At 40.7% G+C, this 12799-nt stretch overlaps 2 protein-coding genes across 5 annotated transcripts in view; one reads left to right on the forward strand and one right to left on the reverse strand.

Annotated features, from left to right (window-relative positions):
- LOC142402018 (calpain-5-like) overlaps positions 1–12799 on the reverse strand; it is a 48021-nt gene that overhangs the window by 14113 nt on the left and 21109 nt on the right. For all 4 annotated transcript variants that reach the window (XM_075487462.1, XM_075487461.1, XM_075487464.1 and 1 more), the window contains exon 3: positions 7453–7584. In XM_075487462.1, the coding sequence (XP_075343577.1) occupies positions 7453–7584 (132 nt within the window). The remainder of the gene's footprint in view (positions 1–7452; positions 7585–12799) is intronic.
- Positions 2030–2512, forward strand: LOC142402020 (olfactory marker protein-like). Its single transcript, XM_075487465.1, has one exon. The coding sequence runs from the start codon at positions 2030–2032 to the stop codon at positions 2510–2512; it is 483 nt and encodes a 160-aa protein (XP_075343580.1).

Consider the following 12799-nt stretch of genomic DNA (forward strand, 5'->3'; position numbering starts at 1 on the left):
ACTTGCTTCAATCCAGTTAAAGAACTATAAGCCAGCCTCCATTTTGTGAACAGTAATCTTAAACAAACATAGGCATGAGAAATGACCACCTCATAAGCTGATATTATAGGAACATATTGCACAGTACTGAAAATACTCTCACTTTATTCCTGCTGACCACACAGTGCTGTTCCAGTCCTGCCAGAGATGCTCCCAGTCATTTTCCATCTTGCCAGCTGGGCCAACAAATCCAAACCAGGCTCACTCAGGGCACTCCTGCACTCCATAACATACCTGACCTGTTCATCATTCAGTCATGTGATGTGATGCGCTGTGATTTACACTGAGCAGTCCGTTTTCATTTGTTTCCTGGTCTGCTTGTAAATTTGTCATTATTTCAGTTGATCTGATTGTAGATTGATTTTGCTGTTGAGGCTCATGCATCCTTATCCAGGACTTGCATAATAGCTCATATTTGTACGTCCTTATGTTAAAGTTTTTCAGCCAATAACTGTCAGCTGAAGACTTTGGATCCGGGTCTCCTAACAAAGCCATTTTGCCATCATTGAAAATGTTTGGTACCAGTTAAATAGTGTGACAGCTTCAGATGAAGGTCTGTCTGCAGCCTCTATGAGTGAATAGCTGTGGATAACATTTGCTAAAGGCTGCCAACTGTAAAACGCAGCCGCTGACAAAATGTCTGTTAGATTTTGTCGGCTATAATTCAAGAGATCTCCTAAGTTTCAACGGACTGAAATGGATATTATTGTAATATAACTCTTGCATTCAAACCTGGGTGGATTTAAACCAAATTGACCCACAACATGACCAGATGGGTCAAACGTTCTTCTCACACTGTCAGTTTAAGGTGCAGTGAAAAAAAAAACATAACTTGTAACACCTTAGAGCAAATAAGTGACAGACCAGAGAACTGTTGAATGAACAGACCAGACGGCAAAGAGAGTCCTTCTATTCCCATCAGCGTATGTTTTGAATTGCCCCGTGGAGGTCAATAATTAACCAAGGTGAAAACTCAAGAAGGCATAAAGGTAAAAAAACCAAACACCAGTGGACTTTGTTTTCTTTCGCACTGTGTCTCAGAGCAGCCTACTGACCAGGCCTCCATCAGTATGAATATCAACACAAAGTGCAAATGATGCAGTGAGTGGCACCACAAGTGACAGCGTTCCGGCGGGTGTCCTTGGAGATGTCACGATGTGCTAACTGAACAGCAGTTCCTGTCAGACCTCTCTGCAGGAGGTGACACAGTCCTGATGGAGAGAATCCCGCCTCCACAGAGGACCAGCAACAGCTCATTTAAAAAGGAAGATGAGAGGGAAGAAAAACAAACAAGTACAAGTACAGCACCACGGAAACCTCAGAGTCATTTTGCAATCCTTCGGGAGGCAATCTTTCTTGCACTCCACTTTGCTGTTGCTTACTTTCTGACTCTCCATTGACAGTGGGGAACACTTCATCTATCTCAGCTTTCAGCAGGGGCCAAATGTCGCTCTACAGCAACTGAACTCTGGTAAGTAATTCACCTGACAACTGACCAAGAACACAACTACACAGCACCTTGGCGTCCCCTGTTTGATAAAAAAAAAAGCACCCCAAGAGGAAAAAAGAAGCTTTCCCCTCACTCTCCACCTTGTGTCCGACACTGCCACACACAGGACCATCTCACTCTTCAAAAATGGTTGCAGGCTTCTAAAATTCTGATGGCACTTTGTGTGTCAAATGAGTCACAGTGCAGGATCTGTAACCAAGCAAAGAAAGCCTAAAACAAATGTGTGACAAACAGCACTAAGCACAGCTCCCTGTGGGCCAACCCTGAGCTGTGGTTCCAAATGTAATTAGATCTTGTTTTCTCCTGGCTCATCTGTACTTCTGTGTAAGACCCACCCTCTGCTGTTGCTGCCTCATAGACATGCTCATAAACCTACTGTGGCAGTCTGCAGAAAGACGCAAGTTACTCGACAGAGAAAAAGAAAAAACACTCTGATTTGACATAGCTGCTGATCTAACCCCTGCAGTGGGTACTGACGGCATGTCTACAAAGATGGAGCTGCCCTTCCGGCTGGACTCCCAGCTGACAGAGGTGATGCGCCTGCGGGTTCAGTCTCTGCAGCAGCGCAGCCAGAAGAGGCAGGAGGGCGAGCGTTTGCTGCAGGCCAACGAGGCTGTGTATCGACTGGACTTCTCAAAACAATCCCTCCGATTCTCCCACTGGTCGGTGCGGCTGGCACAGCCAGGGCACCTCACCATCACGGCCACCTCGCAGCTCTGGACGCCAGACCTCACCAACCTGATGACACGCCAGCTGCTGGAACCCGCCGGGGTTTTCTGGAGAGCGTTGAGCGATGCCTCAGACGCACCTGTGCAGTGCTATGAGGCTGATGCAGCTGAGTTTGGTGAGAGGATTGCAGAGTTGGCCAAGGTAAGGAAGGCGATGTACTTCCTGTTTAAATTTGCAGAAGGCTGCAATCCAGAGACAGTCGACTGCTCCATCGCCTTCATAGTTGACACTTGAGTCTTGGCGAAGGAGGACTCGGACAGAAGCTAAATAAACTCCTCTTGTGTGCTTTCAATTGAGGAAGCGGTTGCTTTTCGGTTGCTTCTACATTGTTGTATGAATTATTCCCTCTTGAGTGCCAGCACTCAGCTGACATCCGACGGACTCGGAAAAAACACTAGCTACCAATTCCATTATTCACAATAGATGTCCCTGTATGTTTTTCCATCCTGTAACACTGAAATAAAACAGCTTCATCTTAATAAATCTCATAAATGAAACAGATGTATCTGCATTTTTTAATTAAATAATGAGTTTGGATTGTATTTGTGTTTGAGTGCTGAAAAACAAACTCCTGTCTGACAAACAGCAGACCCTGAAGGGTTTGCTGGAACTGAGTTAGACATGAGATACTGCATATAGAGACAGTGTGTATTTATGTGTGTGAGTATTCCCCAGCAGATGTGAGAAGAGGTTCCTGCTGCCTTCTCTCTCTCTTTGTTGCATGGTGACCCTAACAGATAAGAGGAAAGAGGCATCTGGATTTCACCTCTCAGCCTCCTCTTCCTCGCCTTCCTCCCGCAGGCTCACCCTCGCTTCAACACATAGCCACAGGGGTGACACTGTAGCTGTGAATGAGAAGTGCCTGAGAGAGCGTGAGGGAGAAGGAAAACAACTCGGACGTCAGGAGGATTTAGGCATCGTTTCTTGTCAGCACAAAGCATCTCCCTAACTTGCCGCCTGAACAGTCAAACCACAAGAGGCTGAACCTGTTTTTACTGAAAAAGCGAACACACTCTCAAGAGTCTCAATTAAATTGATCTCCACCACAGTATTTGAATGCATGAATAGAGATTTTCATCCAATAGCTCATTGGTACGTGTCCTTTTTGTTCACTCTTGCATGCTACACTATGACTGAAAGTTGATCAAATAGAGCACAAATTAGTCTATTTATGTTATCAAGAAAATGTGTTAGTTGTAAAAAGAATGTAAGAAACCCGAAATTAAAAGTTATTAATGAATATTTCTATTCATTAATAAAGTTTTTGTTTTTTTCCCCCAGATAATCCATATAAAGGCAAAAATGTTTTGAAGTCGCAGCCCTCTGTTTCACTGGGGAAAGCGTCTCCTGTGAGGCATGGTCTGGTATTTGTTTTGCCTTCAGAGAAAGTAAAGACAGTGGCAAAGAAGAGACAGAATAGATGCTTAATATTGCACAAAGGCAGCTTTCACAAACAGACCTTCACAAGTCAAACAGGGAACAGGAACGAGGAAGAAGAAAAAAATGCTTGGAGGGCTCAAAGCTATTTAGCAAAGTAGCAATATATTGTAAATTGTAAAGCCGTAATTCCAACCAACTGGAGGATAATTACCTGCACAAAAACAGAGATTAATATCAGATACAATTAAATGCTGGGAAAACCTTCTATGTGGAAAGTTTAGGGATCGTATATGCAACTGATGACCATTTTCTGTTCTGTAGGACAGGACAGTTTCAAAAGAAGAAAGGAAGCAAGGATGAAGCTGTAATCTTTCAGGATACATCTAAGATTGCTCTACACATAAAGAGTAAAGTATGAGGAGAGAGCCTGTCACATTTTTGTAGTTTGGCTTTTTCAAAGGCAGTACACCATCCTAATCCACATAGGATTCCTGGTGAGATCTATTAATCGAATAATGTACTCTGCTGTAAATATGCCTGTATCGAACTCTACAATCCTTAAACGCTGTAAGGTCAAAATGATTTTTCTTCATTCTCTGAGCCAAAAAGCTTCATTGCAATGGCACCATTGATTGTTATCTTTATTCCAGAAAAGAAGAGACTTTTTCTAAAATGTAATAAAACATTAAAAATTGTAACATTGTTAAATTAAATGTTTTTTGAACCTTTATCCTACGGACACAAGTTCAAATAAATGATTTTTCTGTGTCTTCCATGATCAATTTCAACAAATTTTTTTACACCTGATGTAGCCAAGGCAGACAAAGCACAAGCGCTGTGCAACACTTGAGAAAGTGTGTGAAGAAGGACATTCTCCATTTGAATTAACTTTAGAATGTCTGGTGAAGAACACGCTATCTATTCCCAAGCCATGTTATTCTTAGTTGATTGGAGGATGTTAAGAGGCCTTAGAATTGTGAACAAGAATTATACAACACACGTTGCTCCATAACTTCCACTAAGTTTTCAGTTGTATTTTTTTTTTTATTATTATTTTTTATGTGAGTTTGTTTGGTTTGAATGAACAAACCATGGAATACCATCATCCGACTTTTCACAGGTGCCGTCTCTGAGGGCTAAGGAATGCAACACTACCAAGCAGCGAGGCATCTGTTTCTGGTAAATAAACAGCTGTTGAGGACAACAGCTGTGAGCTAACAGCTGCAAAACACAAACAGATGCGACCTGATACCTTTCGAAGCCCAAATGTGATAACAATACCACAAAAAAAAAGTATTTTCTTTTAAAGCTATGTCCAAATGCTCTTCAAAAACACCTTCACATGGTCCTCTTTATCAAATGTTTTCACCCCAGAGTCTTCACTGTCTATTTGCTGCATCAGAACTCAACAATCTCACCTACAGCTCACTCTGTGTGTACATGGCAAAAACACAGCCATTGTGTGTTCAGCAAAAATCCCATAGAAGACAGCCACATCTCTCTGGGAGAAATTTAAAGCTTAACCACATTTGCTGTGTGATCCAGAACTATAGAAAATAATAACAATATAATAACAAATTTGAATGTAGTTAATCTGAAGAGTGAACACAACAGTAAATACAGATCTTTGATTTCATGTTAAGCAGCAGGCACAGATTTTACAAAGGCAAAGTCAGTTGAAATAATCAGTTTAAAGACTGCTCAGGCTTAAATTTCAGCTGTATTTATGTGCATAATGATACGGAATCAGTTTTTCTGCCAAACAACACCAAAACAAAATCTCTTAAATGTAAAAACAAAAATAAGAATTTCAAGAAAACATAATGAAAGACTGTTATTTAAAATATAAAACTAATCATTTGCAAACAAACTATTTGTGTAACTGTATAAAGTATTGTTCTTTTATTTGTTTGCTATAAGTTCCCTGACTTATTGTTTGCAGTTGTGGCACAAACGCCTCTGGTGGTAGGTTTTTTTTTAGGTATTTGTTCTCATTTTAAGGGAGATTTTGAGTGAAAGCTAAAAGCTCTGAACACTATTCACTCTAGCAAGTAGACTTTTCAGGTTTGTTTTGGTTGAATGGCAACAACACTGAGCTCCCATCATAAAATTGCTAAACTGGATTCCAACATTTAAATGCTGAGGACTGATTGTAGATTGTGTCAGTACCTAGATAGTTTGTGGTTTCAACTTTCAAGTAAAGCCAAGCTTTATGGTGTAAGTTAGCTAATTTGCGTTCTTTATCTTTCTAGCTATGTAGCCGTACTGCTAGTGTAGAGGGACTGTTGTGGTGTTAACAGATGGTCATCTGACCTGAGCAGGATCCACAGTAAATAAACCAAAGGTGTTGTCCCAGGTACATTCCAAACAATTATTATTTTTTTTTTAAATTTTTGCTTATTTCTAAAGAGTCTTTTGATTATATCATATTTCTCATTTTGGAAATCCCAGCTCATTAAGCCACTTGCTTAGAGAGTTCACCAGTTCTGGCTGAGCGCCAGGGAGAGCTAGCTTTGGGCTTCTATGGCTCCGGAGTTCCTAACTTGCTCGGCTAATGACTTGGGACGAACAAGCCTGGATCTCCAGAGCTGAGGCTTTTATCTTTATTTATTTATTTCATTCCTTTCTAATTTAAACTTTCTGAATATGTTGGTGGTGCTCTGGAGATACAAAAACAGACACTTGATAGGGATGTTGATAAGGGTATAGGTTTGATTTGATCAACCACTGCAACTTTGTTAATTTATTCTTCCTCTATCCATTCATCCATCCACACTAGCTGCTAACAGCAGCAGTGCAGATACTCTTTTGCAGCTCTACCCTACTCTTAACACAATGGGTCAAAATGGAGACTTAAACTGAATACTGAATAATTACAACTGAATACTTGTTACCACCCTTTTAAAGAACTGTAATATATTAAATTTGAGTGGGGAACATTATCCTTACAATCTTCTTTAAATAAGATTGCCATTACTTGGCTGACCCCAAACTGAAAATATCTGTTAGCTGTTTGGCAAAGCTGGAAGTTCTTGGATCTTTTTCAGAGGGAACTCCGCCAACTGACCATGTTGAACTAGGAAATTTAAATTAAGAGTAAAAAATTTTAAAGTCATGATGCAAGTTTTATAAGGGTTAAGGGATGATTTCTGTTGTGAGTCAGCAATCGTGGGCTCTTGGAACCTCAGAGGCCGAGCGTCCATGCTACAATGGGTGCTGCTTTGTGCATCTCTTCGAGTTTTCTAGCTCAAGAGTGGCATCTAAGCCAGCTTCAAATTTGAACAATTCATGAGATTTTTTTGCTTTCAGCATAACCCTTTCATTTTGTTTTGGGATAGGGTCAAAGTGACAAAGTGAGTAACCCCACCCCCCAATAATTCTTTTAATTGTGCAGTGTGGGCTTCTGGTTTAGCTGGTCGTGTGTAGCATCCCCTTGTCTAAAAACAAACAGAGAAGCTAAATAGAGACATTAACATTAGGATAGATAACACCATTCTGACAACTGGAAGGAGCCAGATTCACTAGTAAAAAATTTTTTTTTCAATTATCATTAATATAATTATCAATTTATTTTGCACCCTACATACTCAATACTTATGGTTAAAGCAGTATGTGCATCATGTACAGGTCTTTGTTTCCCCAGGTTTTCTGAGGGCAGGTTGGTGAAGCTATGACTCGAACAAATCAAGCAATCCATACGATAGTGATCAAAGACTGTGATGCAGTGATTAAAAAACAGAGACAAAGAAAATAAGCGGCAGAGGAAAAACAGACACACACATTGGCATACTTACTTTTTGCCACAGGGACTCTCTGGAGGCCAGACTGGAGCATGCTGCAACGAACCAACAGTTACCCAGCTGTCCCTGATGCAAATCATGTGCGCTGATGCCATCCACAAACAGGTGAGGGTCCTCACACAGCTCCTACACCCCCAACGGTGACAAACAAGACCAGACAACAGCTTACTTACTACACTTGATCAAAAGCTGAAAAGGAAATTCTCAGAACTTCTCAGCCACACATCATAGTCATGACATTCGAACCAAGAGGGCAGCATGCATTTATTAAATCACACTTCCTGTGGATTCTCTTTCGAGGTCCATTTTGTTCCAAAACATGTAGAGGAAGTTCATTGTTGTTACATGTACACACATGGAGATCATTACAACAGGAAGTGGACCGATAATCACTTACAGAGAAACTCATTGTGCTTTAATTTTCTGCCAACACACAATGGACCCATTTCAGTAAAAATTACAACAGCTTGCAAAATGAATCAAATAATGTATCTTAACTTATACAAAATGATACAAAGTACAATGAAGTCAAATGCTCTGCTAAACTAGCATATGAGGTTCCATTCAAAAAGTTTCAAAGTAAAAACAAGATCTGGTTTAAATTTGGCTGCTTCACAACCTTCTTGTAATATCGCAGGTACACAACACCGAGTGTTCAGCAGCTGTTGAAGTTACATCACTTAAAAAAAAAAAAAAGATTTTTCTGGGTGAGAAACATAAGGAGGAGAACAACGGATCTTCACAAATCTCACTGAACAGTTTTCATTTGAAAGGAAGGCAAAGTCACCAGTCACTATGTGAAGATGCTGATTTAATAGTTATATTCACATCATATTTTACTGGGATTAGCAGTAAAGAGAGAAAAAAAAAAGTTCCCAACCTGAAATGAAACCCAGTACTTTCCAGAATCGGCCCCCCTTGTAGTGGTAGTCTATTGCAGTATGTTGTAAAGAGGGTGTTGTGCCTTAGGAGGAGTCACGGTTTAACTCAAAAGCACTTGTGCATTAAAGCTGTTATACAAACATCAATCCATCAGTCCATTTTCTATACCCGTTTATTCAATTCAGGGTCGCGGGGGGGCTGGAGCCTATCCCAGCAGTCATTGGGAGAGAGGCAGTGTACACCCTTGACAGGTCACTAACATACAGCTTTCTTCTTTTCTATCAGTGCATAAAATTGCCATGATTGCGATGTCTGCTTGTTGGCAGCATGACACAACTGAAACACAGAATGCAGCAGGAGCCAGAAGGCTCTTATTGTGTGCGCACACAAAGGCAGAATAATGCATGGCATTTAAAGATATATACAGATTATATATTTACTAAGATAATTCTTGCTAAAAAACAAACATTATATAATATACACTATATTGCCAAGAGTACTCACTCATCTGCTTTTACATGCATATGAACTTAAGTGACATCCCATTCTTGATCCATTAAAGCTGCGGTCGGCAACTTTTTTTTAGTCATATTAGCTTGAACTGTCATGGGATTCTGGAAGTAGAATATTAAATAGGCCGTTTAGGAAAAATAACGAAATCTGTAGCTCCCTCTGAAGCCTGTAATCATGCTTGCAAAAACCGAGCGCTCCCGGCTGTTTTTAACCAATCACGTTAGGGTGGAGGAATCCTACCTGTCAATCACAGCTTGTGCACACGCTGCTGAGCGTGAGTCTGCCCCAGCTTGTGTGCGCGCACACTGGTGTGAACTCACGTGCACAACCTCGTCCACAGAGGGGGAGGGGTTTGGGGGGCGATTCGGAGCTTGTTAGAGGTTGGGGGAGGGACCTGAAAGTTGTATCAGTTCGAATTTTCCGACTTTAGACTCGGAATTTGGAAAACCTGCCGACTGCAGCTTTAATATGACGTTGGCCCACTCTTTGCAGCTATAACAGCTTCAACTCTTCTGGTCAAGCTTTCCAAAAAGGAGTGTGTTTATGGGATTTTTTTTACCATTCTTCCAGAAGCACATTTGTGAGGTCAGACACTGATGTTGGACGAGAAGGCCTGGCTCAAAGTCTCCGCTCTAATTCAGCCCAAAGGTGTTCTAACTTGAGTTAAGGTGAGGACAGGTGTCATTTTTTGCTTCAGAAATCTGCAAATCAGGTTTTATTTTTCTGATTTCTTGCTTGGTTCTGTTTTTGAACGTGACCTTTCTCTCACTTCCTAAATACTGCAGAAACCGCTATGCTGCATTCAACCGACACTTATTAGGTATTCCTGAGCTCCAACTAGGGAAAAGAAAGAAAAAAAAGCCACAAGCAATTGGATTTCATAGTTTGTAACTCTTGATTTCATGGTTCCACTTCCAGTGTGCATCTAATGAAGCATTACTGTGCAGCAAAGAAGGGGAAGTGTTGATTTATCTGTTGCATTTATAAACAGTAATTGTTAAGTGTACCTTTAAGTTATAGTTAGTTAAGATATTTTGTGGACATTTCCACCCTTTCTTTAGCCTGTATAATGTTTTAGCACAGCAAGCTATGGTTTCCTCCCATCATCCGAACACTGCAGATGAACTGAAACCCAGAAACTGGTAACATGTGGGCTGGACTTGGCTCAGGCCCTCCATGCGGCTTTACTCATAAATATCTGTGCTGTTAATCAGCCTTCAAGTGATGTGCAAGCACACAAAGGAAGATCACAACATATTCTTACATGATGGCACACACACGTACACGCACACACACGCGACACAACCAAGGTCAGTCATTTGCTGACTCTGCAAAGCTGCATGCTGTAAAAGCAAACTTTAAATCAGAAGCAGAGGCCACTGCAGTGCTCCCTGGAGCCTCGCAGGCTCAACCAGCATCCTCTTCTCACCTTACACAGACCGGCACAGAGGTGCTTCCTGTCATAGAGCTGGTGCAATCATCAGAAGCAGTGTTTGGTTGTCATTCCGCTGAGCTACTTGTGACTGAGTTAAGATATCGAGGTACGTTTCTTCTCCCTATTCACAGCAGCATTGATTGGTGGAGTCTGAGCGGTGGCGAGAGCTCCCTGTGGTGGCCTGCCTTCCATGGATTGGCGCAGGAGGAAGAGTAATAGAGTATCGATCCGTGCCTGGCCTGCAGACACGGAAGTAATGTGAATATTGTGGCTGAGCACAGCCTAATCATTTACTCTGCCACTGAAGACTTTTCAACTAGCCTACTTAGCATCATTCACCAGCTTGGCTCAGATGGAAGCAGAGCAATCTGCCACACGTGCAAAATCACAACCAGATGCAGGTGCACAAAAACAGAGAATCTAATCAGTATGACTCAGATGTAATATAAGACTTTTTCCAATATTTTAAAGCCTGCATATTTATATCCAAGTCTGACAATTACAATTTCTTTTCCATGTCTGCATTTCTTGACTTCAGCTGTCACCATTATAGTCATGTTCACAAGTTAGTTGTAAAATAAACGATGGTCAGTTACAGAGAGTGAAGAGATCATGTCTACAGAAAAATGGATTGTAAGGACCCTTTATTGTACAGCTCCTGAAAAAGAAGGTACATCTGTAAATTGTGAGAGGTAATAATGAGACATTTCCCTCTTTTAATACTAATCACAAGGTTAAAATACATGTTAGCGTGTTAGAACTTGTCAGATGGACTGTTTCAGCCCTGGTAGAGAAGTCATGCTTTTGTCAACCTGAACCACTGAGGTGGTACTCAATATTTCTGAATTGGTCAAGTATTTCAAGCACTTTTTTATTTTCATCTCTTTGTCTCAGTCACCTCAGATTTAAAATCTCCAATAACTACTGAGATCTGTTAACTCTAAGTTGCACCACAGAAATAGTTGTTACGGTTTGTTAACAGTCAAACTCAACACATTTATTTTGGAGGTTCCAGATCGAATGATGCGACAGAATGTGACAACAAAGTAGTTCAATCAGAGCAATAAAGCTTTAATCCCTGATGGTTTCACAGCCATTATGAGACAGGTAAAATAACCCAAAACCCTGTGAAAAAACAGATTTTAAGGAAATGGAACTAAGGAGCACGTCCTGATATTTCTTTTAAAGACTGGGAGTGAGCTGAGATGATACAATAAAAACTGTGACCTGAGGCGGTAAAGCAATCTCTAGAATAAGGGGATTTTCTGAGTATGAAAATAAAGCAGTGAGCCATAAAATGTTAACCTCTCATTTTTCACAGCAGTTATGCTCTAAGACACAAATAAAAACACACAAAACCCTATAGCAATTTATAACTTGGACAGATTTTGCATTACTACAACTAAAGCAGACTTCCCAGTTTTACAACAGGCATGTCAAGACTCCAGCGAGCACAGTCAGGGTGGAGCAAAAGTCTGCAGCCTGATTCAATAAACCTAATCTAATCTGTGAATGCAACAGACCCAAGGCTGAAATGATCTTTAAGGGGAAAAATACCTGGGCCATTAAGTTCTAGGTGCTGTTAGTCAAAATGCAGCTCAGTATTGATTTTCAGCTGTGTCCCTTGTCCTGACAGATGTCTTCAGATTCTCAGAATCTTTTGATGACATGATGTACTGCAGATGATGATGAATTTTTAAAGTTTTTGACACAAATTGTAGACTGCAGAACCATTGCCCATCTTTACTTCTGAGAGACTCTGCCTCTCTAAGGTGCTCTTTTTCTACCCAGTTAAATTACTAACCTGTTGCCAAATAACCTAACGAGTTGTGACATGTTTGTTCGACATGTTTCTCTTTAGTGCCACCTACTTTTCCGGGCCTTTTGTTGCCCACAATCTTTAAACTTTTTTAGACGTGTTGTTGCCATTAAAATCAAGATTAGAAAATGTTTTGTTTTTTTTCCCGTCTCATTTTGACCCACTTTCAACATTTTATGTTTTGTAAGTTCTGTTTTGAACAAAATATTGGTTTATGAGATTTACAAATCATTACATTCTACACAGCGTCCCAACCTCTTAGGAATTGGGGTTGTAAAATGGCAAAGAATGACATTTTCACAGTTTGGTAAGTCCTGCAATCTTGATAGTTACTCTCATTGATCTGTCCCTGGGAGTGCATTAGTTGTTATCTATCAGATCTACTGTCCTGACGCTTTTACCCAAAGCAACTTACACTCATATCCCCAGTAGGCAGGTCGCATAAGCAGGTCTTGCCTAAGGACCCCTACTGCAATCTTACCACAACACTATCCAGTCACAGTGTTAGACTTAACAGCTGGGCAGAAACTGTGATTGTAAAGATGACATATCATCCTTTTTGGTTTCTTCGACTTCAGTGTGTTGTCCTGATTTTTATACGAGGACTAATCCAAAGTAACAAAGACCAAAGTACATACCAAAAGATGGTAATCTCCTCCATTGAAAATGCTGCTCCTACATTTTCCAAAATG

This window comes from Odontesthes bonariensis, chromosome 16, assembly GCF_027942865.1.
Source record: "Odontesthes bonariensis isolate fOdoBon6 chromosome 16, fOdoBon6.hap1, whole genome shotgun sequence".
NCBI classification, from domain to species: domain Eukaryota; kingdom Metazoa; phylum Chordata; class Actinopteri; order Atheriniformes; family Atherinopsidae; genus Odontesthes; species Odontesthes bonariensis.

Bases quoted from the DNA above. Each gene is read 5' to 3' on its own strand.
- LOC142402020 (XM_075487465.1), top strand. From the start codon at position 2,030: ATGTCTACAAAGATGGAGCTGCCCTTCCGGCTGGACTCCCAGCTGACA.